The 17,484-nt window shown below is 39.3% G+C and overlaps 1 protein-coding gene across 8 annotated transcripts in view; it reads right to left on the bottom strand.

Annotated features, from left to right (window-relative positions):
• Window positions 1–227: 227 nt before the first annotated feature.
• Window positions 228–17,484, bottom strand: part of phactr3 (phosphatase and actin regulator 3) — a 269,876-nt gene continuing 252,619 nt past the window's right edge. For all 8 annotated transcript variants that reach the window (XM_062979002.1, XM_062978999.1, XM_062979005.1 and 5 more), the window contains 5 exons: window positions 13,057–13,112; window positions 6,524–6,585; window positions 3,162–3,302; window positions 1,844–1,920; window positions 228–843 (listed from right to left, as the gene is read on the bottom strand). In XM_062979002.1, coding sequence (XP_062835072.1) covers window positions 828–843; window positions 1,844–1,920; window positions 3,162–3,302; window positions 6,524–6,585; window positions 13,057–13,112 — 352 coding nt within the window. In that variant the 3' untranslated portion in view covers window positions 228–827. The remainder of the gene's footprint in view (window positions 844–1,843; window positions 1,921–3,161; window positions 3,303–6,523; window positions 6,586–13,056; window positions 13,113–17,484) is intronic.

The raw sequence follows: 17,484 nt of genomic DNA, 5'->3' as shown, positions 1-17,484 counted from the left end.
CTGACTGTGTAATGCAACAAAATGCAATTCCATATGAAAATTTAGAATCTCCGTTACTGGCCCAATGCCATTCGCTTTAGTAGTCTTACACATCTGTAGCCCAATATTCTTTTCAGCGAGTCTTCGTTTGAATTCTTTCTGTGAAGTGAAACCAGATTTCATTCCATTTCCCTGTGATTTCTGTTCCCCCTCTTTCAAAATATCATCATACTCAGTAAGCTGGTGGATCTGTTTTCTGCAGTAAGTAATCATTTAATTAAACGGGGGAAATTAACAGGAGTCCAAAAAATGCCGCAGCTGTGTTTTTGTTAGACATATATAAAAAGGGGGAAGAAATAATAATATAGTAAATAATTTCATATAACATGAACTTAAGTGTTTTATACAAACTAACTGTGATAAGTTCCAAATGTCTTGTCACCATGATAATACTGAATGAGAGTGTGCGCCATGTCCATTATGTCAGAGGCCTTGGAATGGTAAAGCCTGTACATGCACAACATCTCCTTTCCAAAGATACGCTGCAATACAGTTTAAACAAGTAGTAAAAGGAGTGCAGTAGGTTCCTTTTTGATGAGCTCGACTTCAGTCATTTTCAGCTAATCCTCCCACCCCACAAGTATTGTGGCTCCAAGGCGAAGGCCATCCTCTGGTAGATCTTCCTTTTAAAGTATGTGTTGCAGAGATTTATCCTGCAGAGTCCTTCTTGAACTTGAAACATCATCTTGTCATTGACTGAACCTCAAGGAAAGACCATCATACTTTCCCTGATGCTTGTTCAGTAGTGGTATCAAAAAAGTAGACAAATTCTTCTCAGAAGAAAATCTCTATGGCCTATGGAATCTAGAGGTAAAAATGGAATAGAAATTAATGGCTTCTTTCCAAGATTGCATGATAGTAAGTAATTTCATTTAAGATGTGTCAATATGTCATAACATAGGCATATATGAAAAGGTTGTTGAAATTTTCTATGGCTGCAAACTTTTGTTTCTCTTGAAATTTGGAAACAACCTAATGACACTGCCCCTGACTTTATGAGTTTCACTGCTCTTAAGTTTCCTAAAGATCTCATATTTCATACAGGTTTAACATGAGGGGAGGGGGAACACTCCAAATTCACTGAGAATTTTTTTGTAAACAGAATTCGGACATGCAATTTCCAGTGATCATGTATTGCCACACCCCACATTAGGAAATAGCATGACCCCAGATGCGCTGAGGACACATGTGGGGTGTAATTGTCCACATTTTTTCACATCTGTGATGGATCCCAGAACTGAACCTTGGTAGATACAATGAGCCCACCGTATTTCAAGGGACCACAGAAGTTCTAGGAGGGCTCCCTTTTCCTTATCCACAACTTGCAGACAACTAAGGGTATTAAGTAGGTGTTTTATTATGAGTTCTTTTTCTGATCTGGCTATAGGGAACATTCTTGAAAAACTGGGACTTGTTTATGGAAGAGGAAACAGGACTAGATTTCCTTCCAATTATCCACAATCCAGCATTCTTTTTCCTTATAGTCTATGGAATTCAGGGTTTCAGGCCTGAAGAGACAATAATGTCACAAAGTGATGCTATTCTATGATTAATTCATGCTATATTTCTGTTGCACACACTGATAAAGCACCTTTTCCAATATAGTGTCACAAAAAATTGTGGCCTACAGGGTCTATCAGACCATGGTTAGCATGATGGGAGTTGTAATGCAAACATCTGGAGAGCACCACAAGGGAAATGACTGTTAATTTGTGTTAGCAGAAGGGATCAGTATTTCAATTTATTTTGTTTTGTTCTTTCTACCTTTTTGAGATAATGGAGAATAAAAAGCTAGGTTACTGACCTTGTCAAATGCTTGCTTGATGCATGCACCTCCATTTCATTACTTTTGTATTCATTTAGCTCTTTGCGAATAGCTGCCTGAAAAGTTCAAATGAAAGCAAGGTTAACTGCGCATTTGAAATTAGCAAGAGAAGACAAACCATCCCTCCAAAAAAGTGAGAGAACCCAACACAAAATTTTGTAGTACAGAATCATAACTGGAAAGACTAAATACTGTGCTGTAATAAACCTTTGCATTCAACTACAGTAATCTAATCCAGAGGCCATTAGGGAAATGGTTCTATGACATTTTGTGTTCGCTCAAGCCTTGATGGTTTTTTTTTATTCTGTCCAACTGACTCCTTGCTGCAACATGCTAAAATTTGCAAATCAAAATCTCAATGAAAGTGTAAGTTCTAGATATCTAACACACACCCCCCACCCATGCCTGATTTAGAAATACAGGATAATTATATGGTATCATTCAGAGTTAGTGGAATAGATTGCATAACTTCTTAGCTATAGGTAGAACATGCTGCTTTTGCATATAGGCAGTGTTTGAAAACATGCATGCAAATAGAAAGCTTATCACAAGGAAACTGGAAAACAACTTTTTCCAGAAGAATTTGCACCCACGGGAGATTTGGTAACTTTATTGTCCTTAATGCATAGGGATGACTTGACATATTGAGATGCCTTGCTGTAAAAATAATTTGTGAAAAAGTTCCAAAATGAGAAGAATTGTTGGGAAAAGTACAAAATTCTTTAGATTTCAATTCATAGTTCTGATGGAAATCTAATCCATGGAAGGGAAGTTTCTCCTATGCTACTGTGAAACAAAAATCAAACTATATGATAATTTACCAGTGGGCGTGGCTGGTCTATGAAGTCACAAAGAGTCGGAAACAGCTGAACGAATAAACAAAAATCCAGTGACTGCTGAATTTCAACCAAATGGCTAAGCCTCCCATTCTCCAATTGCCACAAGCAGACAATTGTGAATAGAAATAAGAATTGATACCATCTGCACAAAATGGCATCTCTATATAAAAAGGAGCATTAATTGAAAAACACTTTTTAATGCAAAACTAAAAGCCAAAGAAAGTATCCTTCCTTTGGCTCTTTGTGTATACAAATACATTATCAACTCATATTATGATTCATAGATGGTCTGCCTTCCTACAGAAAACATGTAAACTGCTCAAAGTGGTTCTTTGATAATTATCCATACAGTGTGCTGTATTAAAAAGCATTGAAAATGTAACCTTTCAATCCCTCATAACTACAACGTCCTGCATCTAAACACTTGCACACCACAGTAAATACAAATAGGATTATACCTTATCAGCAGCTGAGAGCCTTGTCCATGGCTTGTCTGCTCGTCTGTCGTAATCCTGTGCTTTTGCCACTTCCACATAATCACTGAATCGAATTAGGATTTTTCTGTCTCTTAATTCATCAACTGTAGGTCTTTGATTAAGCTTTTGAAAGAAAAAAAGATCCACATAAGTATTGTATGACAAATAATCAGGGTGGCAGTATATTGCATGGGACATTTGAGTTTTCATTTTTGCACCTAATTCATTTGTATGAGTTTAGAGGTACAGTAGAGTCTCACATATCCAACGTTCTGGATTATCCAACGCATTTTTGTAGTCAATGTTTTCAATCCATTGTGATATTTTGGTGTTAAATTCGTAAATACAGTAATTACTACATAGCATTAATGTGTAATGAACTACTTTTTCTGTCAAATTTGTTGTACAACATGATGTTTTGGTGCTTAATTTGTAAAATAACCAATTTTGCTGTTTAATAGGTTTTTTCTTAATCTCTCCTTATTATCCAACGTTCTGCCAGCCCGTTTATGTTGGGTAAGTGAGACTCTACTGTATAATAGGCAAGTAGCTAGCAGCTATGGATCCATAATGAGGCTATAAATCCAAAGCTGCAATGCAGGACGCCACCCAATGTTTTAGGTTTTGTAGGTTTTGAATCATAAACCTTTATCTGTGTTTTAACTTTGGTGATGTAAATAAGTTCCAGAGCTGGGGAAAAGGTCATAATCTAAATATATAAAACAATCCAGAGTGATGTTCTTCACACATTATCGGAGGAAATCCTTTCTACCATAACATCACGAGTTCTCTGCCATCCATGTATCCCTTCATATTATATATCTCAAAATGTGTTTTTCGTACGTAAAACATATTTAAAGCACAATACATGAAGCAGCTATCCATGGTCATTAATACTCTTTTAGGGCTGGATCATATGGTTATATTTTGCTTATAGAAAGATAATCTGCTAGCAAAGGATACATCATAGGCCAAGGACATTGTGGCTGGAGCAACCAGTGCCCCAAGAAATCTTACACTGTCTTTGTGTTTACATCTAGTCATGGACATCTGCCTGTGAAAGCAAGGTTCCATCCTCAGGGCACTTGTGACATTAAAATATATGGGTATAAAGTGGCAAAGTATCAGAAGAGAAGTTCAAATGATGATGCAGGTGACCAATTGGCTTTACTGGGATGTGCATTGAGCCCAATTCTAGCACAATTTGTAATATGTACACATCATACTGGTGTACAAATAGTTCTAGATTATAGCTATAACCAAATATCTTATATGGCTTTGCATTCAATATATATTTAGCCCTGCATTTAAAAAATGTACCGGGTCTTAGTTCATATAGAAGCTCATAAATGGAACTATGCATTGTGAAAGGTTCCTGGTTACCTGTAGAAGCTGGATGTTCCAATTATAGCCTCCAAATCGTTTCTTTAGCATACTATTTGTGGTGCCAGCCTGCTGCAGATTCTGCTGCCAACTTGCTCATTCAGCAGTTCTACACTGGCTTGGACAAAGAGCAGCAAAGAAGATAAGGACAGCTCTGAGATAAGTATTGGAACCTATAGCAGTCACAGTCAACCAGAGCTTCTCTACTGGACTCTTTAGACAGTTTAATGCACACTGTGAAACAATTTGGCATTGGGGAATGGGATTGTACTAAGCTAGAGACACACCTTGATGCACTAGGCAGCCACATGTCCTGTGATAGGGAAGGATGGAAGGAAATAAACCTATATGAATGCAGGTGCATGTGAATAGGATTCCTCCATGTGAACAGGAGCCCTGAGAAATAGTGGAGTGGAGTGAAAGGAAATTTTGTACTTAAATGTACTGTTTAGACAAAAAATTATTTCAATTTGTGTGAATTAAAGGACTGAAGGAAAATACCAAGTTAAAGCAAAACCTGAATGGGGAAGAAAATACAGGTAGGATCTGAAGAACACCAGACAAAATTGAGGCCGAGATTTTTACATCACTGTGAAGGAACCCTAGCTATGTGATTCCCGGGTGCAAATGTCCGATTTTAAGTTAGGGTCAGCAGATCAAACCTACTTCCCCCTCACGGATACTAAACATATGCTGTGGGATCTGGATGCACGTGGAGCTTCATTTTCAAGGTCCAGTGTGCAACGAGTGAGCTTTGTTTCTCATCTGTACATCTTGTGAATGAATCTTGGAGAATGCATTCAGAGAGACATTTCAAGAAACATGTGCAATTCCTTTTTAATGCCACACTATATTTAGAACTTCTACAAAGGTTTCATTTGTTACCCCAGGAACTGAATGAAACTCTGAGGACCGTTGTCATGCCAATAATCCTGGTTACTGGCATGGAAATGCTTTATATAGCTGATTACCAGAAATTCAACATCAAACTGAGCTTGTAAGAGATATATATTTAAAATGCTCAAGCAAAATTTTGCTGAGCTTTAGGGCATTTCCCCTTGACTTGGGCACTGCTCACACGTGGCTGCAGTGGTTTATGAGTTTGAGGCAAATCCATAGTCCTTGGCTGTGTGCATAGAGCTTTAGGGATGAGCTCTGCCAAGAAGAGGATGCTACAGCAACAGGTCTAATGCTCAAGCAAGAAATAGTATGCACTGAAGAACATCAGATAGCAATATATCTGCAGTTCTGCAGGCAGCTTGCTGTGGACCTCTTGCCATAAGAGGCCAATAGAAAGGAACTGCTGTTGTAGCAAGAAGTATACAGGGAAAGTAAGTAACTCTTGAGTAGCTGAGTACAGACACAGCCTCCCTTATCTTGATTACTCCATTTATCGTTAGATCAATTTGCCAAAGATTTCTTCCATATAAACTTCCAGTAGCATTAGGCATAGATGCACTGAAGTCATCCAATGGATGGATATGACTCCACTTGCCTTCAGCTTATTTTAAGTATTTTAAGGACACCCCTTTGAAATGTGCATTGCTGCTGCTACCTCACTGTAGTTCCATGTGAATTGGTGGGAACTCCAATGTCTGCTCCAAATGTAGCTCAGCTAAAGTTGGGCAGATGCAATCCCTTTAAGACCTGTTGAATCTGCATTAAACTTTCACATGCTTTAAGGCAGTGCACAGCAAAAGTCATCAGCAACTCTGCTCAATGAAGCAACAACAGGACTTCACATTTGCTGAACGATGTCCAGGGCACAGTGCAATTTAATCTGAATTGATTTGTGAATGGGGGGTGTAGTTATGTGGCACCACCCACAGGTCTCCCAGCATGCTTATGCAGCTGAGATGACAAACAGAATTGCTCTAACCACATTTTGCTGCAAAAAGACTTTATTATTAATCCTGTGCAAAATATATAATTGATCAAGATAGGGAACAGAAAGGGCTTACCTTTCTTGTCAGCCTCTGCTTGATCTCTCTTCTTTCTTCCTGTTCTGTTTGGTCATTCCTTTCTGCAGAAAATATGAAGAGAGAGATGACTTTCCTCATCAAGGCCAACTTAGTTGCTCTTAATCTTTCTCCCTCTCAATTTCTCTCAGTCAGTCAGTCAGTCTGTGTATATGTCTCTCTTGTCTCGCTCCACGCTACCAGCTCACTACACAGCCCACCTTTGCCTGGTCTTCTGCCAAAAGCATCACACGCTCTTTAGCAGCAGGGGCATGCGGATGCCAATCTCTCCGGCCCTCTTGCCAACAGCCAATTATAGTGGGCTTCAACAATGGCAAAGCAACCAATCCCATTCCTCTATTAGGACAATGAGGAGTGCTTATGGGGGGAGGGGGGAGGGAGGATCGATAGACTTTTAGAAGTCTAAATGATCGCTTTGCGATGCCACATCTCTGTCTGAGTCATCCGTGCTGCCCTTACGAGCTGGAACATCGTAGAGCAGCTGCTTCAGGGAACACACGTTCCTTGTACTCTTACTCTGCCAGGCTCCCGTAATTTTGTTGATTAATTTATAACAATAGCCAGCAATCAACTCCCACGCATTCCTTTGCCTTCTAATATTCAAGTTGTGCCAATCTTATTATAGATCCTTAATGTATTTGCAAAGAGATGAAGAGAGGGAGGGCTTCCCTTCTCTTCTTTCTCTTAAAGAGATGCTCTGCTAACCTAAAGCGTGCTTGCTTTCTGCTCTCGTATACCGTAACTTAGCATTCAAGCTGTGATAACTCATACATGCTGGTGCTAAAAATAGACACGGCTGCTGTAACATTGTGTGAAATATATCCTTCGCCCTGGGATACAACTCAATGGATTTTTCTATTTCAAGGGCTGGCTGTTGCTAAATTAAGATGTGTGCTTGCAACCTCAAAGGAGAAGGAATCAACGAGAAATATCTTTAAACATTTTTTGGGCATTGGAGGGGGATGAGGAGAAGAAAGGAAAGGAAAGGGAGAGAAGGGCAATCCTGATTTGCACATTGCGGTCCCATGTGGCTGGGGGCTATTTTCTGCATTAAATCTGACATAAGATTCTGTCTCCTTCAGTAGGCTAACAAGCATAAAAGATGTTGCTTGGGAGAAAAAAAGAGATGGGTATTTTTAGAATCCATCTCTATTTTTTGCCATCTACTGCACACTGAAAAGAGGCAGGCACATGGTACTATTTATGGAAGGACAGTAGCTGCTAGGAGACACGTTGTAATTGGAGAGCCTTAAATCCCTGCTGTCTTGACAGTAAGCTGCCTAGACATGAACTTGAATATGAATGATATTGCCTTAGCCTGAATGTCAATTTTTTGCTTCCATGGCATCAGGTGAGCATGTGTGTATACATATATCTGTATGTTCAGAAGTAAGCATACGAAACACACACATACGTGAATGCCTTTACATTGATATAGGCATACATTCACATTTGTGTATACAGCTGCTGTCCAATGTGTCAAAGCATCAATCCCTCTATTCTGTTGATACTGATTGGCAATTGTCAGGAGCTCTCCAGTGCTTAAAACAAGAGTTTTCCTAGTCCATATTGGAGATGCTAGAGACCGAGATTCAGGGCTATCAGGAAGAAAAGCATTTTCTTCTACTGAACTACTGCCTTTTCTGTGTGCACATACGTATGTATGTCATTTGCCCATGCCTGGTTAAGGCCCAGAAGCAGTACAAGTACTACATATAGATACAAAAGCAAATATAGTTATCTTACTTTCATTCCTAGTTCATGCATTAGTGGTATCTTCCCATGTGGTTTTGGCAGCATCGAACTAATACAATGAAGGGCTTTGTCAGATGAGGTGGGTTACCACTTCACTGTCAAGGAGGCATGGTGCTAGCAGGGAATGTCCCATTACACTGACATGTTACTCAGACATTCTGAGAGTAGTATGAGATACTTCTTCAGGAGAACTGCAACCACACTGCATCAATAGTGCATGAACCCATCCTTAGTTTAATGGGAACACCCACAAATGGCTTCTGATGTTGTAAAAAGCAAGGGCTTGCTCATCTTTGTGGCTTGTCCTTGAGATACAGAGCTACTCCTTGAAAGAGAAACATTACCTAACGCAAGACTGTATGCTGTGACAGGGATTTATAGTATCACAATTATACAGGGTAAAAAGGAAACTGAGCAAACGCTGTAATAGCTGCCTGGCTCTGACTGCCCTTGTGTCCATTAATAATTAAGTGTCTGGTTTCAGGCCCCATCAATCTTAATGAGACAACTCTTCCAGCTATACAGTGCCAAACACAAGAGTGTAATTTACACCTTCTCTCCCTTGACAAGGTTTCTAAATTAGCCATGACACTGAAAGAATTGCCAGGGCACACAGGGATTGATTGGTGTTACATTTGAACAAAAGAACAAAATTGCTAGACTACGAACTTCACTAGTCTGATCACATAAAGGAGACTAAGAACTCTTCATGTTAAAAAGGACATTCTTAAAAAAGAAATGTCACACACCAAATCTCTGGATATTTCTCAGGCAGGTTGTGGCACTTAGCAGCTACAACTGTGTAGCATATGTTGAGTAAGTGAAGGATTTGCTCTGTGGCAGTGACTGCACTGTGATGTTCCACTTGCAGGGAGGGATTTGGAAGGACATAGTTCACTGGTTGACAAATGTGTTGCATGCAGAAGATCCCAGAGACAAATCCTGATAGCTCCAGTTTTGAAATCATAGATACTGTGGTAGACCTCCTTGACAGGTCTACCACTGTGAACTGGGCTGCACTGAGGAATGGATGGCAACTTGGTGCCTATAGTAGCAGTATGTACCAGCCAATGGTAACACTGACTTACTCCATGGCACATTTCTGACTAGGTCAGTGTGTCTCATAATAGTGCCTTCCAACCGATTATGACTACAGCTTCCATCAATCTGTGGGAGATAAACACAGCTATAACTCCAATCCCTACTTCCCAGTGCAATGTAGCCATGAGTGCTGCAGCTCATTTTAGAGCCATCATACTTGTAGGAATCAGAACTAGGAAAGTGCAGTCGTAACTAAATGTGTGCTCTAGTTTCTTCCAAGTACCTACAGCCGAGAAGATGCTCAGGGTACTCCATTTAGATACTCAGAAATATCTGGATCAAGTGCAAAGTAGAAGCAGAGGAGATGAGAGTCACTAAGTAATGCTTAGCACTCAGGGATAGTATTCTGGCCCTTGAAAGAGGTGTAAAAACTTTGAATTCAATAGTTTAAATGATTTTCACCATTAGGGGGAGCCAAGCATAAATATCCTAAAGACACCAGATCCAGATTGATCCTGGAAGCTAAGCAGGGTCAGTCCTAGTTAGTACCTGAATGGGACACCACCAAAGAATATTACAGTATTTCAGAGGAAGGAACTGGCAAAATCACCTCTGAGTATGCCTTATCTATTTATTTTTTTCGTGTCAGGAACAACTTGAGAAACTGCAAGTCGCTTCTAGTGTGAGAGAATTGGCCATCTGCAAGGACGTTGCCCAGGGGACGCCCAGATGTTTTGATGTTTTTATCATCCTTGTGGGAGGCTTCTCTCATGTCCCCACATGGAGCTGGAGCTGATAGAGGGAGCTCATCCGCGCTCTCCCCGGGTGGGATTCGAACCTGGCAGCTTTCAGATCAGCAACCCAACCTTCAAGTCCACTATGCCACCGGGGGCCCTATCTATTAAAATCCCATGAAATTCATGGGGCTGTTGTAAGTCCACAGGTGACCTAAAAGCATGTGTGCATAAACATACACACACACACACACACACACACACACCACTGTTTGCATTTGCTGTAAGCATTATTAGCATCAAAAGTGCCCTCTAACATAGAGTTTCATTTTACCTTCTATAAGAAAACATTTCAAACCAATTCTTTCAAAAATCAATAGCAAGCGTTATGTGGGATGTTGCCAACGTGTAATAGAAAGGGAAGAGACCACCATACATGGAAGCAGAGTATCTGCCCATCTAGTTTCATCTATTCTGGCAGATGAATCTATTCTGGCTTACTTGAGTTTCAAAGCAAACTTCCATTGCATAATAAGAACTGAACTTGAAGTCTTTTGCATGCAACAAAATTTGTACTTTACCTCCTAACTATGATCCTTCTTTTATGACAATATAAGCATTTACTACTCAGAGTTTGTAAAAGTTATGCTCACGAACTACTATATTCAGAATAATTCAAGCACAAGGCAATACCAGCTGTGGAATTCTGGAAGTTGTAGTCCATAAGTGTAACTTCTACAAACTTGGCTGTTAGTTATTCAGTCAGGCTTGTGGCTTGCATAATCCTGTGTAAGGATGGTCCAGCAGAAGCATTTTTCTTCCCTGCTATCTGCAACTGCAGTTTTAATAGCTTTCAACCAAGCTTTGTTTAGAGCTGTCAGCTAGACATCTAAATGCACCAGCATGATCATTTGGCTGGTGTCCCATCTTTCATGCACAGGATTTGGAACTTTGATTGGAAGATAGAAAAAGTAAATTAAACTCAGCAGTTGGATTTCCCATGGGAGTAAATTCAGAGGAAACTACAGGTTTTGTCTCTAAATGACATCTGGGCACATTCAAAGTACATTTGACTCGTTATCTTTGGAAGAACTCCTGGGAAAGCTGGTTGCCCTGATCCAGGCTAGCTGGATAATGGAGTACATGCCCACAGACACAACAGATGAACCATTTTCAGTCTTCTAGATGCTATTGGACTATAACTCCCATTAACTCTTGCCAATTGCTCTGCTGTTTAAGGCCAATGGGAATGGTAGTCTAAAAACTTATGGAGGGCTACAAATTGGCCCCATTACAGATGTTTGCCAAAATGAATCCTAGTGGTATGTTATACTAGTTTAAACAGATGTGCATGAACAAAATATGCTTTCTAAAGAAGTAGTATAACTTTATCAATCCTTTGTGCAATCCCTCTTTCCAAAAGCATACACAGAGACTTCTCACATATTTAATTTAGTACGAGGGGTGCTAGCTAACTTTTTTGCAATGGATGTTCATCCAGGTCATGCTGCTGAACTGCACAATCAAGGAGTTTAGTGTTGACTATGCTGGTGTATATTTAAACTTCATTAAATATATTTGCCTTCATATTGCAAATGGTGGGAAGAATGAGAATGAGAATACAAGAAAGTGACATCAAATGAGTTCATAGAAGATGTCATATTCTACCTAGCAATAGTCATGAAACCAATGGCAGGGTCTGGACTAATCAGGACCACCCGGATAGTTGCGCATTTACTCAGAGAGAAGTCCCACTTGCACTTGCTTGCAAGGAAATGTGCTCAGGACATTTACATCTACACAAATTAATGCAGTTTAACACGACTTTAACTGCCATGCCCAATGCTATAGAATCATGGGATACAGCTCCCATGATTCCATAACTTGGGCCATGGCAGTTAAAGTCGTGTTAAACTGCATTAATTTGTTGAGGTATTAACTCTTGTTGACAGAAAAGATTAAAGACCTTGTAAAAGTGAAGTTCTCAGAATTTCATAGTGTTGAACCATGGCAGTGAAAGTAATGTCAAACCGCATTAATTCCATACTGTAGGTGCATCTCATGTCTTCCATCCACAAAAAACAGGTGATATGCCCTCACTGTTCATGAGGTCAACAATACGTTCTACAGAGATGTTTTCTGAAATGTTCAGAAACTGTAATCTTGAGAAACTTCACTGATATTACTAAGGTCGTTTTTGAACTACTGACATGCACTTTGCTTGAGTGTGGCCTTCTAAATTGCTCTCCAATTTTACGTCAACTGAAATTTGATGGCAATACAAAATATAATGCAGTTATGACACTGATATGTTTTTTATGGTTTTATTTCATTATTTAGAGTGGCATAGAACAGTCAGTGTTCTGCTATTAGTCTGCGTATCAGAAAACTCACTTTTCTGTTTGGGTGTCTCCACATTTCACTTTTGAAAGCGATGAACTGGAATTTATGCTGCACACATATTTTTGTAGTTTAAAAAACAAAACCCATTCCAAATCATTGTTACACTGAGTCAGAAATGGAGAATTTATTTTCCAAACAATGTCTAGCATGACATCAAGAACTGGTTTTGCTAGTTGAAGTCAAAGAGCTGATAATTTCTGCAACAGATGCTGTGGGTGTTCTTGGACAAGTAACTTGCCTTTGGCCTCAGTTGTAAAATAATAAAATAGGAACAGTTTTGGAATACTTCAAAGCAGTGTTGTGAAACCAAATGATGTGAAGAATTTAAATCACTTTAGACACCATGAGATATATGAATTTTCTGCTAATCTCAAATGGATTAGCATAAAATACAGACTAATTTAAACCGTGGTCCTTATGGATGCTTCTGCTGATGAAAGATACATTCTAAGAATAAATATCACATTGCTTAAAAACCCACCAGCCTTCTAGAAATGTGAACCACAGAAGAAGAGACAATTATACTGCTTATCAACCATGCTTCATGTGAGAAACATAAATTTTGTACTCAAATGTACTTACGTTTCAAGATATTTCTTCTTTCTAGCTCTTCAACAGCAGGTCTTTGGCTCAGTCGCCTGCGGAAGAAAATCAAGATGACGTTTTGTACCATTGTCTTTTTCTTTGGGTTTGTTGGAGGTTTTTGAGGTTTTTTAAAAAATTTCTTGCCAAAGTCTACTTTGTCCTGAGACCAAAAGAGTTGCCTTGTGGGGCAGATCACAAGCTGGAATCAAAGCCACACGAACTGCCTTTTGCCTCTCTGTATATTTCCATCACAAAAGATCAGCTTCTGTTTCCAAAGAGAGAAAAGTTCTTTGCATGTAGACAGACACCCTTTTCTCCTAGAGTTTGTCCCACTAACACAGATTCATCTCCACCTCTCAGAAGAACAGCTGAGAAATGCCAGAAGTACTCTTAAGGCAGCCAGATTCTGGAGGTGCTACTATTCAGAATTATAAAAATGTGTCGCTTACAAATCTCTGCAGCTGCTCCTTTAGAATCTCTTGAAAGCTGGAAGCCCCACGCTTTTTATCTGATCTGAGATCACTAGTGATACATCCTGAGAGCATTTAGCCCTGGCAGAAAATAATACAGCTTCTGTGTGCAGGTGGTTCCTCAACTATAACAGCAGAGCCCGCTAACACGCTGTATTTAATAGCATGATGTGTGTGTGTGTCTGTGTGTCTGTAGCTGCTTCGAGCATCACGAAGCATCCCTTGGAGTCTGATGCCTCCCCTTTTACTACAGCTGCTCCAGGATTGACTCTGCGAGATCAGATGATTACAGCCACAGCCATTGGATCTTGCATCCCAAATGAGACTTCCCCCAAGACAGGCACTCACTTGCTAATATCTGCCTTGAAAATCTCACAGGGTAATTGTCCTCCCCCGCAGCACCGGCATTTATAGATACTTTATTGGCCAGCTTTTGAAATACTGCTCATAGATTAAATACTGCCCATAGACTAAATAAACAAATACATTAAGAACAAGGAGGAGGAAGCACACACAAACACCAAGAAGGCACAGGTTTTACCTAATACCAAGATTTCCCCTTCTCCAGCTTTCAAATATTAAGCTATCTATTGCAAAGAAGGTTGCAGAAATATATTTTTGCCTTTTGTTTTATCTTCCAAATAAGCTCCCATAGTAACAGATGATAACAAAAAATATAGAGAAATAGAAGCATTATAGAAGGGACAGATTACCAAGTGTTGAAATGAAAGTGGAAGGAAAGCATAGAGAAATGATTGTAATATGATAGCAGCTGCAATCATCACGATGATTTTATATAAAGGGTTCATACAATTTGCATATAATGGATTGGGCTTTTGACTGGCAAACATGTGCTGCCAGTCAAAATCTGTTAATATCTCCTTTTCCCTGTAATAAGTTTTGCCCTGTGAAAATCTGTCTAGGGCTCGGGGACAGACTAGAGCAGCGTAAGGGGCAGTAAATGAACTAATAGAAAGAGAATGTTGCCCTGGTGGGCAGTGCGCCCCTTCCACCTTCCTGCACCTGGAAGAAGCTTACATGGTGCTTGCATGTCTTTTCTTCCATGAGAATGCTTTTTTCAGGTGCTGAGTTCTAATGTATATAGCAGGAAATAACATTGATAATAGGAGTGTATATAGTAGGGAAATAAAATTTAGAACAGAACAACTTTATTGTCATTGTACATTGTACAAGATTAAATGCTTTCCTCAGCACACATCACAAAAATCTACAACGTTCCCCTAATCTTAATTAGTGGGGAGAAAATACACACATGTAAAAGAAAAGGGGCATCTCTATGTATAGGAAAACTTTGTTGACAGGAGTATATTTGATGGCACTATATTTGAGGGGGTTGTTTTAGGGAGAAATTAGCTTTAAGTTCCAAGATTTCCACCAAGTACAGATCACTGTACATCTCTGTATACTAGAACATGAATTAAACAGGTAAGTGATTCACTCAGTGATCACAATATCCAGTGATTGCATGCCTGTGTAAATATGCTACTAGAGAAACAACACCACACAGGGAACTTTCACAACACCTCCTACACAATACTTGCAAAAAGTGCTAGTAGATGAATGTGCTTAATCCAGTTCTGGGTGGAAAATTTTCAAAAGAGAACTTTTGCTCTTATTTGGAGGAGAACAGGACTCCTTTCTTCCACTTTTTCAAGGCTGAAAATAATACTTGAGGGGGATAGATCAGTGACTCTTCTGCCTCAAAATGATAGTGTTTCAATGACTATATTGCCCTGTATTCTCTGCATTTAGATTTCATTCTTTAAATCCGTCAACAATTGGTCAGGCCTTATTGTCTGCTCACAGATAGAATTTCTACTTTAGACAATTTTACTCATGAGAAGGAATGTTTCTCTCTGATCTGTCCATTCTACATCCTAAGATGTATTCTGGGCAAGAATGCCCTGTCTTGTTTCCTTGCTTGCTACAAGGAAATGCTTGTGGTCGGTCTAGCAGGAGTGCAACAGGTACCCATAATCAAATATGAGAATTGGAGCACCTTGTATCAGCCTGACACAGGATGGAGCATTGAGTCTCCAAATACAGTAGAGTCTCACTTATCCAACATAAACGGGCCGGCAGAACGTTGGATAAGCAAATATGTTGGATAATAAGGAGGGATTAAGGAAAAGCCTATTAAACATCAAAATAGGTTATGATTTTACAAATTAAGCACCAAAACATCATGTTATACAACAAATTTGACAGAAAAAGTAGTTCAATACGCAGTAATGTTATGTTGTAATTACTGTATTTACAAAATTAGCACCAAAATATCACATTATATTGAAAACATTGACTACAAAAATGCGTTGGATAATCCAGAATGTTGGATAAGCGAGCGTTGGATAAGTGAGACTCTACTGTATATGTTATTGTGTACAAAACTGCTTTCAGGAAACCCTAACAAAGGCTGGCGCTGCTCTGTGTTCCATGGTTGGGCAAACTTTGGTGCATCCCATGGTGAACCACTGGTTGGAAACTGGAGCTGCATTTATTAGCCTCTGCTTGTCCTTGTAAACCAGGAGAAAGGCACTGCATAAGGAGGCACTGCTTACTCCTTGCACAATCTCTCAAAATTACATACACTTGTGTTAACTGGGGGTATCTGTAGCATAAAACATCGTCAAACTGCTGCTTTCATTGCCAGCAAATGCCCACCACACCATACTTACAAAGATCTTTCAAAAATCAATTCAAAGTCTTCCATTGGAGAGATTATGGTGCTTTGCACAATCTCCAAACGCTAGCATTGACTTATGCTACAAGCTTAGCTCCAAATCAAAGGGGCCATGCGACCTGCTGTTCACATTCCCTGCACTCACTCCATTTTAAACCATCCCCTCTACTGTGTACAGGTTTCCCCAGAAGCTTTACATTAAATTATAAAGGATATATAAACAGGATTGGGGGGAGGGAGAGTAAATGCTATCTAAGAATATGATTAAGATAAAAACAGTCCTAGGAGTGTTTATGAATATTAAGGCTTTGCATATTTATGTGACGAGCTTCAAATTTTTGGTTTCAAAACCCAGAGAATTTGAAGATTATTTTTGCATGAAGTAAACACAAAATTTATGCAACAAACACAGAAAATGCTTTTCAGGTGCCATATAGCCATTATTATATTTTTCAACAACCCCAAATACCAGCCATAAATAAGCAAAGTGGGTCATTCTTCCACATGTGAAATAGAAAACAATTCAACCTCCCTCCCTCTCACCCACTTTCCCTGAGCCTAGAAGTAAATCCCCTTTGGCACAGAAGCATCCAAGCCTGGGATTTGAAATATATGAACATGTCTCTGCATGCTAAATCCAAAGACATGATTTACACAAATAGCCATGGCAGAATATACATACTAAAGCCCAGTTAATTGTCTAAATTACTGATCTGAAAATCTTTTAGCCCCATTTTCTTTGCATTTCCCAGAGTTTCACCAGCAGCCCTGTCCCACCTAACTTTGTGAACTTATTAAAAATAAATCATGCATGGAAACAGCTGAATATTTTTGGTATGCATTTTTCATAATACAAAAAGGTTTTTCCTAGGCCTTGAATGCATTTCCAGATTACAAGAGCATGGTTGTATACCTCTTTCAAATATAAGCATGCATAAAAATCTTAACAGACAAAAATCTGACACTTGAAAGGTGATGAAGATATTTTCACTAACGATCTTTCTTGAACTGAACAAATTCATCAATGAACTAATTTTAAAGACACCTTTGATTAAAAAGAATGCATTTCACACCCATAGTACAAAATTTGCACCTTACGATTGTATGCGTTGCTTCTTAAGTAATAAATGCAAAGCCAGGTGTAGTCTACCTCGATGTTTGAGGAAGGGTTGTAGCTTCATAGCTGAGCATGTATTTTTCACACAAAAGATCTGATTCATTTCCTAATCTCTCCAGACTAGGCAATTCCTGTTT

The sequence above is a fragment of the Anolis carolinensis genome, chromosome 4, assembly GCF_035594765.1.
Source record: "Anolis carolinensis isolate JA03-04 chromosome 4, rAnoCar3.1.pri, whole genome shotgun sequence".
Classification (NCBI taxonomy): domain Eukaryota; kingdom Metazoa; phylum Chordata; class Lepidosauria; order Squamata; family Dactyloidae; genus Anolis; species Anolis carolinensis.
This window is presented reverse-complemented; position numbering and strand designations above follow the sequence as displayed.